Here is a 26490-nt window from a genome sequence, read left to right as displayed (position 1 = left end):
TTTTTTTTTTTTTAATAAGAAGCCGGAGTTTATTTCTATTTAAACAATACTCAAGGAATTTTCAGAAGGTCAAAAGGCCCAAAGATATCTGGGTTTAATGTAATATTATAGCCCGGTGCCGACTGCTGCTGCCTGCTTAGAAATCTTTAGGACAACCCTGGGTTGTTTGACGTCTCACTAATTCTCCTGGTCCACAAGTGGTGAATTCCTCTGAGTTTTGGCGTGATTCACATGAGGCTATCTCTCCAGTAATGATGACCAAAAACAATTCTAGAAGCAATCATCGTCATTGAGAGGAAGAAAGGTAAATGATCAGAGAAGAAAACCACCATAGCAATTTCAAGAAGCAAAATTATTAATTCAGTATAAAACAAACAGAAGTGTTTGCAGAATCTATATGAAAACCCTTCTTGCATTATTCTTTGAAACCTGGTCCCGTGACTCTGAGCTAGAGTAGCTGGGATCATAACAGATCTTATAATAACATGTATCTATATATTACTTTTCTCAGGCTCTTGCACAGTGCCTGGAAACTGGCAGATGTGTGATCAATGTCTTTCACGTAAATGGAGGAGTTGTTGATTCACCTGTATAAGTAGGACATTTCGGCCTTTAATCCGAGGTCAATCCCTCTTCTCTCTCGATCACAACAATAATAAGTTACATAGTAAGAGCAGCTAATATTGAGTACTTACTATGTGCCAAATGGTGCGAAGTCTTAACGTGGATAATTTCAGTTGACTTCACAAGTCATCCCCACTTTCCAGATTAGGAGCTTGAAGTTTAGACACCAAGTAATTTGCCCACGTCATTGGCCAAGGCAGTGCGCGAAGGGGCCAAGATCGAAGCACAGAAGCCATAGAGTGCATTGCTGCGGTATGTGCTAGCAATTCATCACCAGCACCAGGCTCGTGGCTATTGACTCCTCCCCGGTGACGCCGATCTCCACTGAGCAGCTCTTCCCACCGCAGGCACGCGGCCTCAGACTCTCTACGGCTGGCCGAGGGGAGCACAAGCCCTTTGGATTTGTGGGAGAGCGTGGCGGCCATCTCAGTGTTGTCACCAGCCACTGGAAATGACCATGACGATGCGCTTGGAGTCTTTTTTGGTGGCTCTGGCCTGGTGGTAAGTGCAAGCTTCTTTACTCCTTATGGATCCCGCAGAGCCAAACCTTCCGTGGCGGGACCGGTTAGTACCTGGCTTCCTGTGATGTACCCGAAAGAGCAGGCCTCACCTAAGTCTCAAAGATAAAGCCCTGTAGTGGATGTGTAAGTTGTTGGCTAAAGGTCCCAAACTCAAAACTCGCAGTACCTCCTCAGTAAAGGCTTTCTGGCACCCAGACAACTCTTGTAAGTTATTTCTTTCCACTCCTCAATTCCTTGGTATTCTATCTGGAAGTCCTTTTCTGTTCATTCCCCACTCGGGGCTCAAGAGGAAAGCTGCTGTAAAACATGGCAGGCAGTCAATAAAAAATTGCAAATAACTGCATCAAAATGCCAGTTCACGTAATGTTTAGGTCCAATGAGAAGCATCCCATTTCTCTGGAAAAGACTACTGATCTTTGAGATTTGAGAATGCAGCGGGCTCCCGATTTTATTTCTCCCTGGTAAAGGGAACAGTAGTGGCCTGGCAAATCTATGCGGAGGAGCGTGTGTGTTCTGCTTTGACTTTTCCCAGAGGTCAGTTACTGAAGGTTTAAGGCACAAATCCCATGCCTATTTTTCCTCGGTAGCCATCCGTGTTCAAAGAGCCCTGGGGAAGGCTGGTGGGACAGCTCCCACATGGACATCCCGTGTGCGTCCGTGCGTTTAATTCAGATACAGACCCCATTTTATAGCAACTTGAACATGTCATTCTAACGTACTGGAAAAGATGAGCAATGGGGCTGTGAGTTTTATCTGGATTCCTGGGCGCAGTACCAGCGAGACTCACGGCGCCTTTGCAGAGGGCTAGCAATGCCTGCTGATACCTGCCACGGGTGCCACCTCCGAAATGAGAGGCCCAGGGCGTCTGTTGGCTGGAGTCCGCCGGTGGATTCTCAGCTGGGGAGCGCAGGCTCCTGGGCAGTGATGGAAGTGTCCAGTAGGGGGCTGGCATTCTCTGTCTATAAGTAGCCCCAGTTCCTCTGCAGAGCCTCAGCTCCGCAGCNGAGCTGCTGTTTGCTGGGGAAGTCAGTGACGTGCACAGCATCCTGCCTATAGGATTTGAGGCTTTCTCAGTGCAGTTTTTTTTCTACCCACTTTAAACCTTCAGGTTCTAAATATCAGGAAAGATAGGAAATGCTGTATGAAAATAGCTGGCCAAAAGTTCTTAGTAAACTGCAGCCAGGGAGGCTCAGACTAGAATGGAGGTAGAAAGAGTTGATACAGAGTGGGTTTAATTCAGGCTGACTTTTTGTTGTCGTTTTGTTGTTAACTTATTGAATTTAGACATGCATTACTTTGGTCATATGAGGACCAGAGCAGCACAAGCATCGAAATAGTGCCAGGCCGTTCTGAATGCCATAGTGTATAGGTACTCAGACTTTTTGTCAAAGAAGATAAAGAGCCCAGCATAGATTTTATCCTCATCTCCACCCAACTACAAAATCAAAGTTAAGCAACAGCACGTAAGAGCACTTTTCAGGTGGGAAAGAACCTAGAGGATGGCTCTGAATGATTGTTTGCTTTTGAACTTGGAAGTGGACCACTTCTTGCACTGCAACATCTCCAATCGCAGTGCAACTCTCCCCACGAACGACGACTGGTTCCACCCAGGGATCTTCTATGTCATCCCTGCCGTCTATGGGGTCATCATTCTGATAGGCCTCGTCGGCAACATCACCCTGATCAAGATCTTCTGTACAGTGAAGGCCATGCGCAGCGTGCCCAACCTGTTCATCTCCAGTCTGGCCTTGGGAGATCTGCTCCTCCTGGTAACGTGTGCGCCCGTGGATGCCAGCAGGTACCTGGCCGACAGATGGCTGTTTGGCAGGATTGGCTGCAAACTGATCCCCTTTATACAGCTCACCTCGGTGGGGGTGTCTGTCTTCACACTCACGGCTCTCTCGGCGGACAGGTGAGTTCTGGAGGCAAAGTCACCCTCTCTCTGAGGGTGGCAGGTGCCCTGGGAAATGAGCCACCAGCTTGGGGCAGGCGTAGCTGTTTGCACAAAGGGAACTTTTACTCAAACTCGGATTTCCTTCCAGGCACGGTTTTCTTCTGGGGATTACTTCTGGAATTTGACATATCGGTTTAAGAAAGAAAAGTGAGTGGGTCGTGGGAAAAAAGGGGACGAATGAGAAAAAAAATTCTCTGAGCATAAGATTGACATGTATTTTCTGGAGACAAATCGGTTTAGCATTGCTTTTTCCTAACTTCTCCGTCCCTGCAAAATTAATTAACTGGTGAGGAAAAAAAAAACCACCACACCTAATAGAGTTTACACCCCAGGCAAATGTTTCTTAGAAGCAATTCCAAGTCTTCAGAGAACAGAAAAGTCCCACTGAATTTCTTCCTCAAAATATTCTTTCAGAAATAAACAAGACGAGAAAATAAGCAGCATTTCTTTGAAATTTATTTTCCTCAGAACATTTAACTTTTCTCACAGCTGATTTTGTATTTGGCTCTCTGTAATCAGAGAGCTGGTTTTTCTAAGTGTCCCTTCAGTGAAATCAAGCATTATTTGAATTTTTTTTCCCTTGAGAAAGTTCCATTGAAGTTTGATTTTGAATTTTAATATCTTTATTGATGTACTTCCACATACAGTGCCTTTGGTGGGGGCTGGTGGGGGAGGGAGTCCAACGTTCCATTCTGGGCAATACTCATATTTGTGAACTGCATTTCTCATGTGAACATGTTGCTTACGAATTCACATTTATTCATTCTGAAAGATTCATATTCATTCCTTGAACATTTACCAAGCATCTATTATGTAAAAAAACACTTGCTTGAATGAACCAGTGGGGAGATATCTGCAGGTTGTTCAACACATTGCTGCCTAGATCTAAGATGCTTCTGAGCTCTGGAAACTGGACACAGTAGTGAATAGACTCCAAAAACATCATGGAACATATGGTCAAATTAAGAAAAACTGGAACAATGAACCAGAGACTCTTAAGTTTTTATTTTAAAATCCACTGTATGTTATGCTGTTAAAGACACATGAGGATCTGAGCGTGTACGAGGAAAGGCATAGAAGCAGCTCTTGAAAGTTTATACTCTGAAGAAAATGTCCCACATTTTAATACATATGATAGTGGATTTTCATTTTATAGAGGAACAAACAGTCCCCAGGTGATCTGGCTTTGTCAGGTAATGGACAAATAAAGATAGTGTTATCAGTATTTGTAGACATGTGTTTATACTTGGCTGCCTGAAGTACGCTGTTCATTTTCAAAGATGGAAAAATAATAGCCCAGAGGCAAGGTTTGCACATCGTACCGGCTGGAGGGGGTTTCTCCATTTCTCCATTCTCGCCGCTCACCCCCCCCCCACCCCCCGCTTGCTGTCACCCAAACATTGGCCCACCAGGTTCGAGTGGCCACAGGCGGTCTTACGTGTTGACCCAGGACAGGCGAACTCTGGAGTTGGCAGAAGGTCTGTGGCTCATTACTAAGGGCCGAGGGCATCTCAGGATGGGGGTGAATTTGCCTGATGGGAAGATAAGGTTTTGGACTCCGGGCTGGTGGCTCGCAGTGGTGTAGAGGGTGTTTCCCGTCTTCTGGGGGTGGGGTGGGGGGGGCAGAGAGGAAAGGAAGGTGTGGAATGTGAAGACGCAGCCCGCAGGGGACGCTTCCCAGAGTTTCAGAGCAGCCCGAATTCCCCGCGGGCAGAAAGGCTCTTTCCGAAGCAGGGCTGCAGGCTTGGGCAGCTCCCGTGTGTTCTCAGCGGGGTTACAGTTACTGCGCGTCCTGCCCCTACTACAGGCTTCCCTGTACCGAACTTTCCATGTCTTTGCTGAGGCTTCAAAAAGCTGATGGATCACCTGAATCACAGGTAGTGAGTGCATCTAACCGATTTCAACCAGAGCAAGTATTGAGCTAGTGAAATCATATAAAACCATACTTAGCTATTTATCTCATTTTTAAAACCTGCAGGGTCTCACAATAACCTCAGAGGCCGGCAGGGCAAATGCACGCGCACACACTCCTGTTTTGTCTCCACAAGGTACGGTCTACATGCAGTAAAGCGAACAAGTGTAGAGTTCAATAGATTTTTACTCATGTCTTCCTAACAACAGAACCGGCACCCAGATGGAGATACAGAATAGTTCCGGCACCCCAGGAGTTTCTTTTATGCCTCACTGCGGTTAATACCCACCCTCAGAGAGGAGCAATCACTCTTCTGAGTTCAGTTAACACAGATTATTTTTGCCAGTTCTTTCGTCTCATATAAAGTGACGCCTGTCGTGTGTGTGTGTAAGAGCCCTTTCTGTTGGTGCACACGGCAGTGCTTTGTTCTTTTTAGCTCTTCGGTAGTAGTCCACGTATGCATACGCCTCCGTTTATGTATCTGTTCTTTTTTTTTTTTTAAAGATTTTATTTATTTATTTGACAGAGAGATAGATAGCCAGTGAGAGAGGGAACACAAGCAGGGGGGAGTGGGGGAGGAAGAAGCAGGCTTCCAGCGGAGGAGCCTGATGTGGGGCTCGATCCCAGGACTCTGGGATCACGCCCTGAGCCGAAGGCAGACGCTTAACGACTGAGTCACCCAGGCACCCCTATGTATCTGTTCTAATACTGATGGACATCGGGTTGTTTCCAGTTTGGGGTTCATAATAACCTACTCTGGATAATCTTATTCATGCCTTTTGGGGAACATATGAGTTTATTGCTCTTCGGTTTAAGCCTGGGAATGGAATCGCCGGATCACAGGGGGCACATAGTTAGTAAATACCATCAAAGAGTTTTCTAAAGTGCTAGTTTGTATTTGACAGGGTGGTAAAAGGATGAACCAGGAGACCCTCCAGACCAGATGATCGTCACAAATCAATGGGGAGCTCAAAGCCCACACACCCATACACCTTCTCCCAACCCTATCCCAAATCTCCTGCCTCAGGGTTGCTGGGAACGGCCTGGTGATCACCATCCATCGCCGCCCCTGTAGGTTCACCAGCAGTGCCGGTACTCATCCCTAGCTCCCTTCTGCACTCCTCCCTTCCCCCAGGGGAACTTGAAAGTCAGTTAATATGAAGGGAATAACCATTTTCTGGCAAAATTTACACTGCTGCCACTGTGTCAGAGGGAGACTTCAAGGCAGTCCGAGAAACCAGAATTCTGGGTTTCACACAGCTGGCCAGTTGCAGGTTTGCATTCAAGCCCCTTCACTTTGGGTCCCTGCCCTCCCCCTCCTTCCGTGCCTTCTTCCCCTGACGCACGCATTGCTGTCCTCATACCTGGTGGTTACACTGACAAGTTCCTGGCTCTGCTTCCTTGCTTATGCTGTGTCCTGCCCACTCTCCAGAACGCTTTCTCCTTTCCTGCATAGAAGACGCTACTCCCCATGTGATGTACGGGCTTGGAATGGGCATCAACGGTCCTGCATTTTAGGCTTTTTGCTGCCATTACTGCCCATTTAAAGGAGTCAGACCAAGTCCCTTAACTGTCTGACCTTAGTTGAATCATCTGTAAATTAAGAGAGTTGAGCTAGATTATTTCTAAGGTCCCTCCAAATTTTTTCTTATCTCTCATCTTGCCTATTATTCAGAATATGGTTCGTTTCCTCCTTAAAACCCTAAGCTGGACCATTCTGGCCCCAAGTTCCTAACCATCCCCTAAACACAAAGCTTATTACTTGAGACATGAATTATCTTGTTACTGTATTCATCTTGCTCTTTTGAAGTATTTCACTCATTTGTCTTTTTTCAGCCTCTCGTATATTCATTGAGTTAACTTTTCAAGTAGATTATTAAGAATTCTGAGGGCAGGGGCACCTGGGTGGCTCAGTTAAGCGTCTGTCTTCAGCTCAGGTTATGATCCCAGGACGCTGGGATCGAGCCCCGCGTCGGGCTCCCTGCTCAGTGGGGAGCCTGCTTCTCCCTCTCCTTCTCTCTCTCCCCCTGCTTGTGTTCCCTCTCTCGCTGTGTCTCTGTCAAATAAATAAAATGTAAAAAAAAAAATGCTGAGGGCAGAGATTTCTTATATATTCTTCTATCTTCCACAGTGCCTCACATGGTTCCTTGCACCAAATGGGTGATCAATAAACAGTGATTAATTAAAATTATGGTTAATTAATGCATACTTCTCTTCTCATTCTTCTTCTCCTTTTTTCGGAATTCACCTGAAAGCATACTCTTTAAAATGTTTCATACAGTTGATGAGGTTGGGGAATATACGTGAGGTTCAGTGAGGTGGAGTCCGGAGCCGACGACCAAGAAAGAATTCTCGAGGCGTCTTTGGTGCAAAATGGTGGTTTATTAAAGCACGGGGACAGGACCCGTGGGCAGAAAGAGCTGCACTGGGTTCTGAGGAATGGCCTATTATTTACCCTCAAGTGAGGAGGGGGTTAGGGATACCTAAGTCTCTAAGGAATTTTGGAAGCAAGGTTTCCAGGACCTTGAGGGGGCCGGCTTCTGTTGGGAAAGGGTCATTCGTTACTGTCTAATAAAACCTGAGTCATGAGACCCTTCAGATGTATATCGGTGGGCCATATGCTTGGGGGATGATTGCCAACACGTATCTTGGGGAGTCAGAGATAAAGGAAGTTTCCAAAGGAATTTTTTTACGTTTAAGTAGACTTAGAGGATCCTGGTGGAGGGGAGGGGGTCAGGCTAGGACTGCCTTTTGCCCTTAGCAAAGTATTAACATGCAGGCAGCTGAATTCTTAGAGGAATGTCACCATGCCTGTCTCAAGGATTTGTCAATGGGCTGTAGGTAGTAAGGACTGTTTCTTTGTCCTTTAGGGCAGCCAGGAGTGCCGGAGGAATGTTGCATACATCCAGGGGTGGGGTGGGGGGGTTACAGGATGTCAGCTTCTGCTTTGTCCTCAGTTTGCCTTCTGTTCCCTCATCACAGTCACCGGCTTCTTATCTTTTCCTCTCTATTAAGCTCTCACTGTTTGAGTAAACGTGAGAAAAACCTTTCTTTCTGAGTCTATGAACAGATTTGGGGGATGAAGACGGGTGCATGGATGGACAGATGAAAAGACAGGTGGATGGATGAGTGGATGGGCAGACGGATGGACAATGGTTGGATGGCTGGATATACTTTTTACACACTGGCTTTTCCTACTAGATGCCCATTTCTGTAATAGGTGCCTCAGCATTTTGTAAATGGAGTTTAAGACGAAAATTGGGTTCTCAACAGGAGAAGGGTAAGGAGAGTTGGTGTTTTCTTCTCCAGTAAATGTCAGGTTTAAATAGATGTAATGTTGGCAGCATATAATGCCCAAGTTATACTGTGCCTGCGCCAGTATTATTATTCAGTGCTGTTTCTGCTACAAGGGAGCTGGCAGAACGAATCCTGAAGGTAGATGTGTACAGGAGTTCCACTGTAATTGTGATCCTTCTTTGATTCCAGGGAAAAGACTGGTCATACGTTTTCCCCTCCCTTGTGATTTGGAATGTGTAAAGAAACAGGAAAGCATTACATTTCCGCAAACTGCTTGAAGTACAGATTATTTGAATTCATTGTGAGGAATTTATGAGACAATGTAGTTTCAGCCTTTCCTGCCATCTCAAGCTGCACGGTCCAGCATCTTAGCCACTAACCAAGCAAAACTGAAAATTCTGCTCCCCAGTCCCACCAGCCACATGTCAAAGGCTCAGTAGCCACATGTGACCCTACTGGACAGTGCAGATACAGAACATTTCCATCATTGTAGAGACGTCTGTTGGACAGAAAAGAGCTTGCTCTGTGTCTTGGGGCCCAAATCTCTTTTCCAAGATCCATGCTAGTTGGTCTGCCTCATCGAGGGCATCAGGAACTCCTCCCATAGGCAAATATCAAATGCCTCCTAGCTGCACGGGCTATTCCCATCTGTCAAATACCTTCTATTCGAGGATACCAAAAATGAAGAGGGAAGAAACCAGGCAGCCCAATACAATCAGCAGTCACAGGCTTGGGGAATTTGGGCTTATTGATGAGGTTTTGAGACCTTCTGAAAAATACATGTGTGGTGCACTTTCCAGGTCTGCATTACGAACTGCTTTCTGATCCTTCCATTCCCTTTTGCTGGGCCCTCTTCCGTCTGCCAGCCTGTCTTTCTATCTTCCTATCCCAAAGCTTGCCAGAACAAACACTGTTGTAGCTAAACTCTTTTTTTTTTCTTTTTAGAGAGAGAGAGAGAGAGAGCACAAGCATGCAATTGGAGGGGGGGCGGGGAGGGGCAGAGGGAGAGGAAGAAAGAATCTTAAGCAGGCTCCACACCCAGCGTGGAGCCTGACAACACGGAGCTCGATCCCACAACCCTGAGATCATGACCTGAGCAGAAATCAGGAGTCGGACGCTTAACCGACTGAACCACCCAGGTGCCCCTCTAGCTAAACTCTTCTCATTGCTTCCACATGTGCCTTCTGACTTCTCCCCTCTCTGACTTCATTTCCCTCTCCTTAATAGCTGGGCTCTATTCCCTCCATCTATCCAAATCCTTTAACTCCTTCGAGGTGCAGTTCAGGTCCCTTCTCTGTGAAGCATTCCCTGATCTTTTGCTTTCACTGATTTGTCCCCTTCTCAAGATGTTTGTGCCTGTATTGTCTATGAAATACCAAATCTGTCTTGCGTCGTCTTACTGGGTCCTTTGCATAGATGAGTTTTCTACATCCTTAATCATGTGGGAAGCTCCTTGGGGTCTGTGCCTTCCATGACACCCGGGCCCACCGTACAGCTAGTAAGAGGACAATAACCACAGCTTGGTTGATGTTTGAGCAGTGACAAGTAGAAGTCATCTGAAAGTTCAAACCCTTGTTTGACAGAGACCAGAAGATGGAATCTGGCCTTGTCACAACAGATTCAGAGTACAGACTATGATCCTGCTCTCCTCATTTTAAGTCCTAGTTCCTTCGGGGGAGCTGGAAACTTTTCTTCAGATGCCATCAAAACACAGAGTCTGAGTCCATTTCCCTCCCCTGGACAATGGGAGCTACTGATGCCAAACCTTACTGTTCTGAGGGAGGATAACCTGAGTAACTAAGGTGGTGTCCTTCTAAGGGGATCACCCCAGTGATGCCAAAGGCTCCTCTAATGTTCTAGAGGCCCAGCTTCACTGATTTCTAGGAGACTGGCCCTTTCACGCAAGAGAAGACTATTTAATTTCTTATAAAGCATCTCTTCCAGAAAGTCCCTCTGTTGGAGGGGTTTACATGACTCACCGGTTCATAACTTCTCTATAGTGTGATTTTTCTGAAGCATACTGCCTCTCTGGAAGGAAACTCAACTCGTGTTTCCCCAGGGTGATGGATCTGCCACGGCTGCTGGCAGACTCTGGAGTGCCCAGCAAGGCTCTTTCAACTGGACTGCTGTGGAGAGAAGGGCAGAAAAGGATTTTGACCTTGTCTCTCACATATTATCTTTGAAAGTGTTAGACTTTTGTGTGATCAATTAAGTATCATTTCTGGCAACTTAGTATGCATGGAGGCAAAAAGAAGAAAAGCACAAACTTGATCATGAAACACACTGCATAGCCTGAAAGGGCTTCCTGGTGAGGTTTTTTGAACTGTGCTTGTCAATAACATCCTTTGAAAAATAGACTAAATTAGCATTTTTGCACTTGTAAATCCTCCTGGTGGGTAGGGTTTGCATAAATTCTCTCTTAATTAAAACACATGTTTTGCAGAATAAAAGAAAAAAATTCTCCATTCCTCTCTTTCTACCTCCCAGTAATGGAACGAGGGATTTTGTTTCTTACAGTCATCTTTGAAATTCTGCTGATTAGTATCTGATATTTGCTGCTACTTGAAATGATTTGATTTGCCTAGCAACCTCTAAGAGGCTGCTGGTTCATTTTACACATTAAATATCGCTTTCTATAGGGGTGCCTGGGCGGCTCAGTTGGTTAAGCGTCCGACTCTTGATTTCGGCTTAGGTCATGATCTCAGGGTCCTGAGACTGAGCCCCGGTTGGGCTCTGTGCTGGGCGTGGAGCCTGCTTAAGATTCCCTCTCTCCCTCTCCCCCTGCCCCTCTGCCCCCTCTAAAAAATTAAGTAAATATCACTTTGTATAGGAGGTCTTTGCTGGCCACTCAGTCTGAAGGAGTGACCAACACTATTCCATCATCCAGTTTCTTTTTTCAGGTTGATTGAGGTGTGACTTACATATAGTAAACTCTTAGGTGTACATTTTTCTGAGTTTTGACAAACTTATGTAGTATGTAACCACCACCACTACAGTCTAGATGCAGAACCTCCATCACCCCAGACACGACCGTGTCCTTGTGCAGTCCCCTTCCTCCACCCTCCGCTCCGGAAAACCACTGATCTTTTCCAAAATTTCATATGAATGACATTATAAAGTGCATAGTTGGTTAAGTCTGGCTTCTTCCGACTCATGTCGTTGCATGTATCAGGAGCCCATTCCTTTTCATTGCTGGGCAGTGTTCCACTGCGTGGCTATACCAGTTTGTTGATCCCTTCCTCAGTCAGTGGGCATTAGGGTTGTTTTTGAGTTTGCGTGATTATGAATAAAGTTGTCATCAACATTCACATAGGGTTTTGTATGGATGAGTGTCTTCATTTTTCTTAGGTAAATGTCATCCAGTATTATTTTCTCGAGAACTATTTTGTTCATTTATTTGCTTACTTGTTTATCGTCTGTCTTCTACCACTAGAAATATAACCCCCTCAAAATCGGAGGCTAGCTCATTCATTAGCATATTCTCTAATACTAAAACCATCCCTAACCTGTAGTAGAGGCTTAGTAAGTGTTTGCTGAATACATGAGTGGATGGAAACATGAAGGAAGGAGTACAAAAATGAATGAATTCTGGTAGGTCCTACTGAGAGAACCTGAAAGGTTTTATGGGAACTACTTGGAGGACGCTTTTTAAGAAAAAACAAGTAAAATTATGAATGCAAAGTTAGATACAATGTGCCTGTTTTAAAAGGTTTAGAAAGATATGAGATTTAGAAATCACAATGGTATAAATTTAAATAAGTCGATAAATTCTACAAGCATCACAAAATCCAGAAAAATAACATAATATCTATTAATTAATTGCCTGACACACGTCCATCACACTTGTTTTCTTAAGTATTTTGGCTTCATCCTCATTTGTCTCCTCTTAAAATGACAATGGTTTGGTGATATTCTTTCCTATAGAGAAATTAGAAAGACGAGTCAGACGTGTAGCATGGTTGATTAAAATGGGCTTATTATTAAGGAGAGGTTAGAAAAGTTTATTTCAGCTCCATAAGTCATTGCTGGTTATGTCATATATGTTTAGGATTATTGCATAATGTTTAAGATTATCTGAGAAAGCCACTCTCAAATTTCTTTCCTATATGGGCTGTACAATTTCACAGTATTTAAAGTCTTATGCCTTGAGTAATCTTAAATAATCGTTTAATTGATGTCCATTAACCTGTTTGCCACGGATGTCTTCGCTTTATGAGTTTTAAGTTTTCCTCATCGATGTTGCTATTTTGTGGGCAAAGTAACATGAGTCACTTTACACAGATGTCTTTGCTCTTTGTAATTTGGCTACAGGTTTCTGTTCTATAAACCCAGACGCTCTGAAAAATTTGGCTTTGCTGATATATTTGGATTTAAATCTACCACGTTATTGGATTTTTATTGGTCTCACCTGTCTCATTATCCTTTCTCCCTTTCTTCTTGCCTTCTTTTAAATTAGTGAAATATTTTAATTATTCTACCCCTCCCCATGAGTTTAAGTATATAAGCTCTTCTTAGTATTCTTTCAGGGGCTACCCTAGAGTTTACAACATGTATCCTTGACGTACTAGAATTTGCTATAAATTAGTACTTTCCCACTTCCAGCACAATTCAAGGATTGCAAAGCAAGGGCACTTTAACTTTATTTTATTTCCCTCCTGCCTTTTGTGGGCAGGGGAAGCTATTGTTATTTTATATTTTAATTCTCTTTGTATTTTAAAACCCACAACTCACTATATTTATTGTTTTTACATACTTTACCTTTACTCATATATTTACCTTTAGATTTAAATTTATTCCTATATTTCCCTTTTCTGTTGTTCTCTATTTCTTCCTGCTACTCTGACTTCACCTGAGATCATTTTACTTCTGCCCAAAGCATGCCCTTCAGTACCTCATTGAGTGTAAATCTAATGGGGATACATTTTCTGGTTTTGTGTGTATGAAATGCCTTTATTTGATGTCATTTGGGTAGGATATTTTCACTGGGCATAGAATCCTAGGCCAGCACTTCTTTTTTTTTTTTTTTTAAAGATTTTATTTATTTATTTGACAGAGATAGAGACAGCCAGCGAGAGAGGGAACACAAGCAGGGGGAGTGGGAGAGGAAGAAGCAGGCTCATAGAGGAGGAGCCTGATGTGGGGCTCGATCCCAGAACGCTGGGATCACGCTCTGAGCCGAAGGCAGACGCTTAACCGCTGTGCCACCCAGGCGCCCCTAGGCCAGCACTTCTGATCTTTCACACTTTGACGTTGCCATTTCTCGTACTCTGACTTCCGCTATGACAGATGTCAGTTTTGTTGGTGCTTCTTTAAAATTATTGATTTGGGGCGCCTGGGTGGCACAGCGGTTAAGGATTTTAAGATTTTTTTCTTTATCTTTGGTTTTCAGCAGCATTACTATGATGCACTTATAGCTGTGGTTTTCTTTGTATTTTTCCTGCTTGAGAGTCATAGCTTTTCTTAAATCTGTGGTTTGAAGATTTTAACCAGTTTTGTCAAGTTCTCAACTATTACAACTTCAGATATTGCATCTGTCCCATTCTCTTTTTCCTCTCCTTTTTTATGCTGTCTACATATCACAGAATACTACAGGTTAACTTTAAGCTTTTCAAGTTTTCTTCCTCCTTTGCTTGTTTTTGCTTTTACTGAGGCAGAAAATTTCATCCTAGGGTCAGGCCTCTGTGACTAGGAACTGTTTTAAACACAATCTCATTTCACCATGTCTCATAAATTTCCTACTGCTTTTGCTGTTTTCCATCCTTTTTTCTCACTGTACTCCACTCTAGCCATTTTCAGCTCACGAATCCTCTCTTTAGCTGTGTCTAGTCTTTCCATTTGGTTCCCTCTTGTCATCTAATTTCTTGAATTAATCCCAGTATATTTTAAAATCCCTCTCTGGTAACGCTAACATGCGAACCTCTGTAAGTCGGTGTCTATTGTAGATTTTCTTCTTTTGTTTTTTGGCCATTTTGTTTTGCCTCCTGGTATATGAGGCAATTTTGTTTGACTACGTGATTTTGTATATGAAGAACTGTAAATAATTCGAGGCTCTGGATGTTATTCTCTTCCAGAAAAGATTAGCTTTTGCTTCTTGCAGATAATCAGGAGGTGGCAGTATATCTGACCCAATCAGGGACTGAGCAGATTGGAGGCTGGGCTTTGGTCTTTGCAAGAATTAGTTCACCCCTCCCGCTAGGGTGTCCCCCTTCGGGAACCCGAACTGAAAGCCTGAAGTGTTTACCCGGCCTCCTCTCCTTCGTGGGCCTTGAACTCTGTTTATTGTCCTCCTTCCTCCTAAAACTGCTAGAAGCTCTGCTCAGCTTTATTTCTGTGCTGCTGTTTGAAACTTGGTAAATGCCTTAAGGGGGACATGGTAGTGAATAATAGCTTCATCTCTTTACGCTTCCCTTCTCTCCAGGATTTTGGCCCCTCAAATCCTCACCGCCTTGGTATTTCTCTGATGTTTTCAAAGAGATTTTCCAACTTTTCATTTTAGGGGAGTTACTCAGCAACAAGCTGGTTTGCCATTATCAGAAGTGGAAAATCCCATCCCACCTCTCTTAGAGACCTGGTCTGCTGCCCTCGAAGCTGCTCATATCCCAGTTCCTCTAAAGAAGAGTACAGAACTCCCTAGTCGGACCTGTGGGATCAGCATTCACAGCCTCACATTATCTCAGCAGTTTAGATTCAGAGAAGTGAGCTCTGGCTAACTTCAAAGTGAGTAAGTCAGGAGTCTCAGCTGAGGCCTGCAGCACTGGACACTGCCAAGGATTGTAGGTACATCAAAGCCTCTGGGATCTTTCAACTAAGCCAGGACTCTTAGCCCCAATAAGCAAGAGCTGGAGCCAACATTTAGTTATGCAGTGATTGATAACAGCTAAAATTTCGTGGGAAGGAAAGAGCCAAAATGTTCCTGAGCTACATTTCTTTAAACTTCACTTCTTTATTACTTTTTCTTTTTTTGTATTGTACTCAGACCAATTGGCCAGTGGGAATAGCTAAAGGTACATAGGAAAGAAGCGGGAAGAAAATGAGAAGTGCAGCACATAAAGAAATTTATTTCCAGTGTGAGAAGAACTTATTGTAACAATAATAATATGTCCATGTGACTCACTTATTTCTTTATGCTGTCTACATATAAATAGAATGACTACAGGTCAACTTCAGGCTTTTCAAGGTTTCTTTTTTCCCTTTGGTGGTGGTTTTGTTTTGTTCTGTTTTGTTTTGTTTTATTACCAGGCAGTGTCATACCAGGGTTGGGCTCTGTTATGAGAGATATGTTAAACACAATTAAAAATACAAAATTATATAAAAACAAAATTACAGTAGTTTCTCCATGAGAACATTTGGGAAATGCTTATTTCTTTTTAAATAAATGGGAATCAAAACAGATTTTTAAGAATTTCATTATTATCTATTCTTTTTCCCTTCCACTTTATTTTTTTTAAAGATTTATTTATTTATGGGGCGCCTGGGTGGCGCAGTCGTTAAGCGTCTGCCTTCAGCTCAGGGCGTGATCCTGGCATTTTGGGATCGAGCCCCACATCAGGCTCCTCCACTGGGAGCCTGCTTCTTCCTCTCCCACTCCCCCTGCTTGTGTTCCCTCTCTCGCTGGCTGTCTCTCTATGTCAGATAAATAAATAAAATCTTTAAAAAAAATAAATAAAGATTTATTTATTTATTGGAGAGAGAGCATGCATGCATGTGCACATGTGCACGAGTGGGGAGAGGGGCAGTGGGAGAGGGAGAGAAACAGACTTCCCACTGAACACGGAACCCAACATGGGACTCGATCCCATGACCCTGAGATCACAACCTGAGCTGAAATCAAGAGTCGACACTCAACTGACTGAGCCACCCAGGCACCCCTCCCCTTCTATTTTCAATGATTGGAAACACCACAGAAGAATAGGAAAATCAGAATTTGGCATCTTTTCAGGTTTTTCAGTAGAGGTGAAATTGAAGGTTAAAATGATGGTTTGAGGGAAACATGAACTACGGGATGAAGATAAGTATAGTAAATATTGAAAGTATTCTTTACTCATGCTTTAAAAAGACCTGAGACTGAAGAGCTATAGTCAAATATAACTAACTAGGGGATCCAGAGACCTACATTCTCGGCTAACCAAGTGTGGGGCCTCTGTGGGCACTAGTTTCCTCTTCTGTAATGTGAAGGGAATGGGACTCAATGACTCCTACATTTTATATTCCATAATTATATAGAAAACAGGTTTGTCATTAAACATGTACTCATATACCTGCACCATATAAAAAAAGCACTTCATAGACTGACCCAGCATTGTCTGTTCTAAGAGCGCCTCACAAAGGGGAATGTAATATGTTAAGTATCATTCTGCTCTTCCTTCAGGGCTTTACCTGGGCCTAGCTTGCTTCCCCAACCAGATTTTAAGTCCTTCGTGGTCAGGGACTTTTATATCCATAGTGCCAACAGAGCCTGAGATATTAAATTACTACTTACCTGTGCCGATAAATTGACTAAGCATCCTGAACGATGAGTGTTTAGCCCTGGAAGACCAGCGGCAAAGGTCAGTGGCCTATTGTCTTCATTATCACAAATTAATAAGCCTAACAGGCAGAGCGCTGTGTAAAATGGAAGACAGACTCTCTCCTCCATTAAAGAAGGAACCAGCAATTTTGGTATGAACAGGCAGAGAACAACAGAAATGCTACCCACGTTCACACATTCAGTGCACATAGGCCAGGGGCCAGTAAACATTTTTTGTCAAGGGGCCATATAATAAATATTTTCAGCTCTGTGGACCATAAGGTCTCTGTTGCAGCCACTCAACGCTGCCATTATAGCACGAAAGCAGCCATAGATACTATATAAGAAAATGGGCGTAGCTGTGTTGCAGTAAAACCTTATTTACTGACCGTGAAATCTGAATTCCATGTACTTTTCACATGTCACAAAATGTGATTCTTCTTTTGATTGTTTCCTGACCATTTAAAATGTAAGAATTATTCTTAGCTCGTGGGCCATATGAAAACAGGCAGAGGGACAGATTTGGCCAGTAGATCCTTAGTTTGCTGTCCCTGATGTCGAAGTGTGTGCATGCTTGCTGACCGCAGTCATTTAGCAGTGAGTGTTGACTGTAACCTTTCTGAGTAGAGTTGACACACAATGTTACGTTAGTTTCAGGTGTACAGCTTAGCGATTTGACACGTTTCTACATAATGCCTGTTCCTCACGAGTGCAGCTACCATCCGTCCCATGACATCACTATTATAGCAAAGTAGGACCTAGGGGAATCCACGACCCCTGTGCAGTAAGCCAGGACGGACTTCCTAGGGGATATGGGAAAAACAGTACAACATGAATCAGACAGCTGGGTGCTGCTTTAAAGTATGAGGCACTGTCAGGTCCTGCGCATTTGCTTTCCAATCAAAAACTTGAGAGTCAAACCCCAACGTCTTTAAGATAGGTGTCTTTTCCAGCATGCCCTGGATCCACTGTGATACTAACAGTTGTTTAAATGAAAAAAAGGAGAGAGCTTTAACTCGAGGCTTACCCGGATTCCAGCTGGCATGGGTGGTGGGCATGGGGGCAGAGACTTCCCGTTGCTCATGGGGGGAGTGAAGATGTGACCAGGCGCTGCGCTTCTGACAACCGTCATGCACAGTGCAGCCTCTAAGTTCTTCTCGTGTAAGCAAGGCCCTTTTAAGTTGTGGAAAAGGGGAATTGTGCTCAGGGAGAATCATTTCCTCAGGACCTCCAGGGATTCGTCTGGGCTTGAAATGGTTAGAGAAATAGGAAGTGTTTGGGCTATGGGAGATGTCTTGCGAAAAGGCTGTTAGCACTTTTATACTAAAACTTTTAACTGAAAAAGTCATTCGAATGCACTGTCCAGACCATCTTCCTTGATGATAGCTTTGCTGACTCAAAGCAGACTTTTTCAGTTGGTTCTTAATTAAGATGCCCCTGAAGTTGCCTGGTGACAAACTTCTAAACTTTTCTTCCCTCCCTCCTTCCCTCCCCTCCTCCCTCCCTTCCTTCCTAAGTATATTGTGGTGAAATGTAAATAACATAAAATTGACTATTTTGATCATTTTGAAGTGCTCAGTTCTATGGCATTCTAGGGTACATTCACACTGTTGTACAACCATCACCACCATCTGTCCCAGAATGTTTTTCATCTTCCCAATCTGAAACTCCCTATTAAACTGTAACTGCCCTTTCTTTCTTTCATTGTATTGTTTTCTCTTTGTTCTTTCTTTTATTGTTAATTTTTGGAGGTCACGTTTACTGGAGCACTATTCATAGTGAGGACAAATTCAAAAGCACTGAATTTGAAACGATGTCTGAGTTTGAGCCCTGGTTCTTCTCATTGTCAATTGTGTAACTTTAGGCAAATAACTCTACAGGTCTCAGTTTTCTGATCTATAAAATGGAGATAAGGGTATTTACTTTTAACATATCATAGGACTATTGTAATTTTTGTAATGATGAAATGAGATACTATATTGACTTCTTTATGAAATGTTAGAATTCCTAGTCAAAATAGTGAGTGTACCATTAGCGTGATTGTTATTTATGTTCCTAAGGGAGCTGAGAGGATGCTGAAATCTCAACCAGGTGTTGTTCAGTGGACAATAATTTCTTTTCATGGAATTCGATAGCCTTTTATTTCAATTGTGCTTCCTTGTTTTCAAAGTGCTTTTGAAACACCTCATTTAGCTCCTTCTTCTAGCAAGTAAGGTTGATATCATTAGTTTCATTTCACAGATGAAGAAAATGGCAATCTGAAAGTCTCATGGTTTGAGATCTGGACCCAGGACCTCTGTTCAAACCCGAGCTCTGCCACTTGCTGGCTGTGTGAGCTCGGGTGACCTATTTCACCCCCTTGTGCCTCAGATTCTTCATCTGCGAGGAGAGGATGACCACAGTAGTACCTACTTCCTTGCATTGTTATAAAGGGATTCAAAAAGTTAATTCTTGAAAAGTGTTAAGAGCTGTACCAGGCACACAATCCTATGTTTTTCTTAAATAGTATACGATAAAATAAAAGGACCTGAGACAGCATGCTTATGCAAAAATAGCGAATTATGGAAGTGGGTGTAGAATGCAGGGCTCCCGGTCTCCCTCCAGGCCCTCCCCCTCACTAACGCTGCCAGGATCAACCTTCTGGGCCAGGGCACCCAATAAGCTACAAAGTTGGGTCAACATTTCACTCGCTATAAAGCCTCTCATAAAAGGTTATTTAAATATAGTGCTGTTAAATTTTTATAATTAGATGCAATGACTCATATGCCATGATGGTATTTTTGAGCCTTAATAACTGCTATTTTGGAAAAAAAAAATGTGTTTTATTGAGATAATTTAGAAATTCTATCTTTATCCCCAATAATTTGAAATATATTCAAAAACTAACATTGTGTCTGATATTTCATTTTCTGTATATGCATTTGATAAACTGATGGGACCAGGAGAAGAATTTACATAGTGGTTGCTATTGGTGGCCCACCCCTATCCCTTGCACTCCCTGGAGGTCCCTTACAGACTTGGGCTTGCTTTTTCTCTGACTGAGAGGGATACCTGGCCATGGGAAGGTTTGAGGCAGGTGGGAGTGCTCCAGAATTAACAGTGGAGGACCACTGTCAACCAAAGAGGGATGGGAGTCCATGGGAAACACCTCAGCCTCTTCACACCTTTTTGGCACAGTTCTGGAATGTGCTCACCAGTCTCTCAGGAGGTCCCCAGCAGGCCTGTGCTCCAGTTGCCCAGAATGGCACACTTCATTGGCTTCCATTCCCTCCCTGTCCCACCTCCCCACTCCCTCCCTCCCTGTGCTTCCTGGGATCCCTTCTTGAACAAACTACTTGCACCTAAATCCTTGTCTCAGGGTCTGTTTGGCAGTGAATGACAATTTATGAAGACAATTTATTACGCCGAGTCTATTTCACCTTCCACCCTAGAGCACGGGTGATTTTTCTCTGTCTTTGTGATTTTTCCCTGTTCTCTATCTTCTATGTTACTCAGTAGAGCAAATGCAGGCCATGTCCAACTACAACTCGCAAGTGGGATTTATAAATGTTCTTCAAACTTTGGGGCTCATAAATTGCTAAAAAAGTCTAACAAGTTATAAATATATGTTCTTCCCTCCATAACATTTTTTGAGGAATGGCCTATGAACAGCTTGTGCCAGGATGTGTGCACAGCGACTGAAATTGAACTGGGTGACTGCTCTCCTTTGTCATTTGAAACATACCCACTGGCAACTGTAATATATCATCCCGCTTATACCCCTTCCGACAAATTCCCTTACAGGATTAGCACTGAGCTTTGGAATTAGGTCATCCTGCTGAAAGCCACTGGGGCCCAAGCGTCAATATTTGCCCAGCTCCTTCCGCCAGGGCACCGTGACATGTCCAACAGTGTTTGCAGCGCTCTTTCCAGTTTATACCTCAGCCTCTGCATCCCTTGCAGCCCAGAAACAGTACCTGCACTTCTCAACCTTCTCCGTGTCAGCAGCCCTTTCTCCAGGCCCGAGCCAGCCTCTGGATTTTAGAGCTTCCCTGACGCCGCTTTCAGCTTGGCTCCGATGTCTCATTCGGAGGGCCTCTTCAGACCCTGCGGCCTCTGACTTTACGAAAGCTCAGACCTCACTCTAGGCCTAGGCCACAGGGAACTGCAGGGTGTGTATATGGCCGTGAAAGAGGCAGGAGATTCAGTATAACAGACTCAAGGAAGAAGGGAATTTTGTCTCTACCTAGAAACACCGTGTTTTCACCATGGATGGAGCAGGTGGGGAACAGGCATTCTAATAAATTTTTTGCTCTTCTCCCTTAATTTCAATACCAGCAAAAGGGGGCAGAATTTGCCACCCCAAAATGTGCCTCTTTGGCATGAGAATTATTTTAGGCTAATTATTTTTTAAGAAACAGCAGACATAGGACAGGCTCTGAAAATCCTAAACAAAGTTACCCTTTTGTAAGAGACATTGACGTTTGTAAGGGAAATCTGCATCTGAGAGGACTGCAAAGTGGGGTTCACGTCCTCCAGGAGAGGTGCAACTTGATCTAACAGGTAAGGGAGGAAAATATCAAAACTTGTATTTATATTGATTTTTATTTAAAAATAAAGACGAATTAAACATTAGTAATACACAGTGTTGAAATAGAGGCTCACTCTCTCCCTGAGTCCACATCAGAGGATCCCTTCTTATGTGTGGCTCAGGCAGCAGGAGTACAAGGCCCAGCATATAGAAGGCTCAGCCATGGCACCTGGTTCTTCCCTGCACTTTCAGGCTTTGGAGAGGCTTCACAGATTGCTGGGTTTGGGTATGATCTAGTTTTAATTAAATTAACGTCCCCAAATGGATGAGTAGCTTTAAAATATTCCTGCAAAACAAAACCCCACAGACCGTCAATGATACTAAAATTGCAAGCCCAAGAGAACAATATGAACATAACAAAGGTATAGGCATATGACACATTCAATCACATTAGAATTACAGTAAAGTTGTTCTGATGACAAACGGGTTGACAGTTAATAAAATACAATAAATTATATAACACATTATTTATATATATATATATATATATGTAGGCTCCATGCCCAGCATGGAGCTCAGCACAGGACTTGAACTCACAACCCTGAGATCAAGACCTGAGCTGAGCCACTCAGGTGCCCCTAACACAGTATCTTGAATTTGTTATTTTACTGTTAGTTTATATCTTTTTTAGTTTATCTTTTTAAAATTCTATATTTTAGCATGTTTTCTCCCTTGCTTATGAACTTCTGTATAATACCCACCCACATTCAACAATTAACATTTCCTCGACTTTGTTCTTGCTCTCCAGTTGTGTGTGTGTGTGTGTGTGTGTGTACACATATTTGTTTGTTTGTTTTGTTTTATTTTGTTGAACTCTGGAAAGTAAGGTGCAAATATCCTGAGTATTTCAGTGTGTATTCCCTAATAACATGGACATTCTTCTGCAGAACTCCAATACTATTATCACACCTAATGAAATTTCTTTTTTTAAAGATTTTATTTATTTATTTGACACAGAGAGTGAGAGAGCACAAGCAGTGGGAGCAATAGAGGGAGAGGGAGAAGCAGACTCCCTGCAGAGCAGGGAGCCTGACGCAGGGCTCAATCCCAGGACCCTGGGATCATGACCTGAGCCAAAGGCAGATGCTTAACCAACTGAGCCACCCAGGCGTCCCTTTTTTCCCCCACACCTAATGAAATTAACAATGATTCCTTAATACCATCTGATATGTAATCACATTTCCCCCATTTGGGGGGATCAAATTAAGACATATGCATTGCATTTGGTTGTTATATTTCTTTTTTTCCAGTCCTCTTGAGATACAAACGACACATAACATTGTATAAATTTAAGATGCATAACAAAGTGATTTGCTGTACATACAAAAAGTGAAAAGGATTACTTGTTATATCCCTTTTATCTCCTTTAAGGTGTAACAGTAGCTCCCCTATATTCTTCTTAAAAAATGATGTTGACTGTTTTAATGAATCTAAGCAAGTTATCTTGTAGAATGTGCCAGAATTGGATTTGTCTGATTATTTCCTCATATATAGATTCAGGTTAAAAATTTTGGGCAAGGGACTGCATAGGCAATGTTGTGTTCTTCCCATTGCATTTTATCAGGAGGTACGTGACTTCAGATGGTCCCATTATTGGTGATGCTAAATTTAATCGGGGCCAAATTATGAATTTCCTGGGCCCTTGGCACATTTACCTTCATGGGACCCTTTCTCCGTAAAAAAAAATATTAAGAATTATATTTTATGGGGCGCCTGGGTGGCACAGCGGTTAAGCGTCTGCCTTCGGCTCAGGGCGTGATCCCGGCGTTGTGGGATCGAGCCCCACATCAGGCTCCTCCGCTATGAGCCTGCTTCTTCCTCTCCCACTCTCCCTGCTTGTGTTCCCTCTCTCGCTGGCTGTCTCTATCTCTGTCGAATAAATAAATTAAAAAAAAAAGAAATATATTTTATAATTATATCAGCATAAAGATAAATATAATCCAAGACGGATTATATTCATTTTTTCTTCTCATTTTAAAAGAAATTGAAATACTTTCCTATACCCTTAAAAGTATCATGGGCCACAGACCTAGTGCCTATTCTAACTAGTAGAGAAGTTCACCCTGGATTAGACCACCTGGTTAAAGGGGTGACTTCTGGATCTCCCCAACATAAAGGTACATTTTCCTCTTTGCAATTAGACAGTAGTCTATGGGGAGACTCTCTGAGACTATATGAATATCCTGTTCCCCTAAAACCTCTCCCTCAATGGTTTTATCATTTTTGCCAGAATTAGTTATTACATTGAAGATTGCAGTTATTATCTTCCATGGAGGGATGAGAATACTAAAGTGCAGAGTCCATGATTTGTCCAAGACCATAAATCTACTTGGTAGAATCACCATTAGGAACCAGATCTCTGCTCCCAAGTCCACATTAGAGCCCAGAGAAAACCGGAGTATATCAAGAAGGAGTGAAAAAGAGAATTGGAGTTATTTGGCCTGGAGAGAACAGAAAAGGATAACTGTAATCTGTTACACACTTAAAGATAATGGTTGGATGCACACCAAGGACCAGCAAGTTCTCCATTGGCAGAGTAATACCTCAAAGGGAGATAAGATTCCATTGCTCTGGATTATAGTCATTTTACAAGTCAGCTAATAATTGCCTTACATTTCTTCAGAAAAGTTCCTGGCATTATTCTCAGGAGAAAATAAAGCCGATGTTTAATAGCCTCGTCAAATCTGATTAGGTGTTAGGATTCTAATTTAAGCCCTGACAATGTGCCAATTACCTAGAGACCATTTAATTCCTTTAGTTTTCTCTTCACCTCAGTCCACTCCAGGTACTGCGCATCAGGAGATTTTAAAATATTGTTGTTCAACAATTCCTACAGACTGCAGTAGGTAATTATGGACAAATGAGGGGTGAAATGCTGCATTCTTAAAAATAAATACACTGCCCATATTTGAATAAAAGACATAATCTTGTGTGGGTAAAGGTTTCCAACCCTGGGTGTGGGAGTCAGCTACTGCTACTTGCCAAAAATCTCTTTGAGACATTAATCTTATTAATGTCAGAACGTTTCTGACCTTTCCAATGTTTGCATAAGAAAAATGAAGCACAGGGGCACCTGGGTGGCACAGCGGTTAAGCGTCTGCCTTCGGCTCAGGGCGTGATCCCGGCGTTCTGGGATCGAGCCCCACATCAGGCTCCTCCGCTATGAGCCTGCTTCTTCCTCTCCCACTCCCCCTGCTTGTGTTCCCTCTCTCGCTGGCTGTCTCTCTGTCTGTCAAATAAATAAATAAAATCTTAAAAAAAAAAGAAAAAAGAAAAATGAAGCACAGTTTTTAGGAGTGGGAAGCAATTGTCTTGAGCCCCATAGTATCAGAGGAGTGAATTTGTCAGTCTATGGAAGATTCTTACTAAATATGTAAAAGTGAATCTACTCTCATTTTTGAGAAGTTGGGAATAAGAGACACACCTGCAAGTCACATATTATTAATTAATTAGCAAGTATGCACTGAGCCTGTACTTTGAAGTAAGTGGTATGCAGAACAAGGGACCTGGAGCATTTTTAGTGATACAGAAAGAAGAGAAGAGGAACAGCTGTAAGCTTCTCAGCTCAGGACATTTATTAGAAAGTCAGGTAGAAAAGATATACCCATGTTGGGGTGCCTGGGTGGCTCAGTCATTAAGCATCTGCCTTTGGCTCAGGGCGTGATCCCGGCGTTCTGGGATCGAGCCCCACATCAGGCTCCTCCGCTAGGAGCCTGCTTCTTCCTCTCCCACTCCCCCTGCTTGTGTTCCCTCCTTGCTGCCTGTCTCTCTCTCTGTCAAATAAATAAATAAAATCATTAAAAAAAAGAAAAAGAAAAGATATACCCATGTAAAGCTAGCAGATAATTCAAGATGGTGCACAGTAAACATAAAATGAAAAAACATCAATAATCCTGTCATAAAATTAGACAGGTTAGGAGAAAGAACAGAAATTATGGAGGCCTAGATTGGGCAGCAAAAGCTTCATCAAGATGATACTTATCAACTGGAATTTGGAAGGATAGATGAATGGAGACTCTGGGACTGGGCAGAAAGAAAGGAGGAAGGCAGGAAAGTAATGGAGAATTTAGGAACAGACCATAGACTAGTCTGTTTCTTGGGTACAATTAAAGTTGATAGTTCATTCTTTCAGAGGGCAGCAACTAGGGGATGATGTATGCAAAATGATGCTGGAAATAAATCTGATAACTTTATTTTTTTATTTTTTTTAAAGATGTTATTAATTTAGAGATTGAGACAGAGATAGTGAGAAGAGAGCATGAGCGGGGAGGAGAGGGAGAAGCAGATTCCCCGGCTGAGCAGGGAGCCCAACACAGGGCTGGGATCACGATCTGAGCTGAAGGCAGATGCTTAACTGACAGAGCCACCCAGGGGCCCCTGATGATAACCTGAAATGTCCATCATGTCTAACTGTTCTAGATAAGAGCTGTTCTTTTGTTGACAAAGAAGAGAAGCCACTCAAACTAACTCAACTGAAAAGGAAATGGGAGAATTGTTAGACTGTAACAGGAGACCTCTTGTACATTCAAAAGCAGTTCATGAGCCAGGAACCAAGGACCCTCCATTTGACTTAGGGCCACATCATCTCAGCTTCTACTTCTTCTTCTTTTTTTTTTTTCTTTTCCTTTTTTTTTTTGAGGTGGGGGAGGAGAAAGTGAGAGGGAGAGAGAGAGTCTCAAGCAGACTCCACACTGAGCACAGAGCCCAACACAGGACTCAGTCTCACAACCCTGAGATACGACCTGAGCCAAAATCAAGAGTCACTCAACTGACTGTGCCACTCAGGCTCCCCTTGGCAGAGAAAGAATCTTAAGCAGACTCCACACTCAGCAAGGAGCCTGACTCAGGGCTCAATCTTACAACCCTGAGATCATGACCTGAGCTGAAATCAAGAGTTGGACGCTTGGGGCGCCTGGGTGGCACAGCGGTTAAGCGTCTGCCTTCGGCTTAGGGTGTGATCCCAGCGTTCTGGGATCGAGCCCCACATCAGGCTCCTCTGCTGTGAGCCTGCTTCTTCCTCTCCCACTCCCCCTGCTTGTGTTCCCTCTCTCACTGGCTGTCTCTATCTCTGTCAAATAAATAAATAAAATCTTAAAAAAAAAAAAA

General features: G+C 43.1%; 1 protein-coding gene across 4 annotated transcripts in view; it reads left to right on the top strand.

Moving 5' to 3' along the window:
- The window catches only part of GRPR (gastrin releasing peptide receptor), a 170689-nt gene that overhangs the window by 134198 nt on the left and 10001 nt on the right, over window positions 1-26490 (top strand). The window contains exon 1 of one of the 4 annotated variants that reach the window (XM_008696400.2): window positions 1932-3057. The exons of the other annotated variants lie outside the window; for them this stretch is intronic. Within the exon in view, the coding sequence (XP_008694622.1) occupies window positions 2645-3057 (413 nt within the window). The 5' untranslated portion in view covers window positions 1932-2644. Of the gene's footprint in view, window positions 1-1931; window positions 3058-26490 lie in introns of those variants that run through there. 4 annotated transcript variants of the gene reach the window in all.

This window comes from Ursus maritimus (genome assembly GCF_017311325.1).
Source record: "Ursus maritimus isolate PB19 chromosome X unlocalized genomic scaffold, ASM1731132v1 scaffold_X1, whole genome shotgun sequence".
In the NCBI taxonomy this organism is placed as follows: Eukaryota; Metazoa; Chordata; class Mammalia; order Carnivora; family Ursidae; genus Ursus; species Ursus maritimus.
Note: the sequence above shows the minus strand (reverse complement) of the source record. Positions and strands in the feature narration are given on the sequence as shown.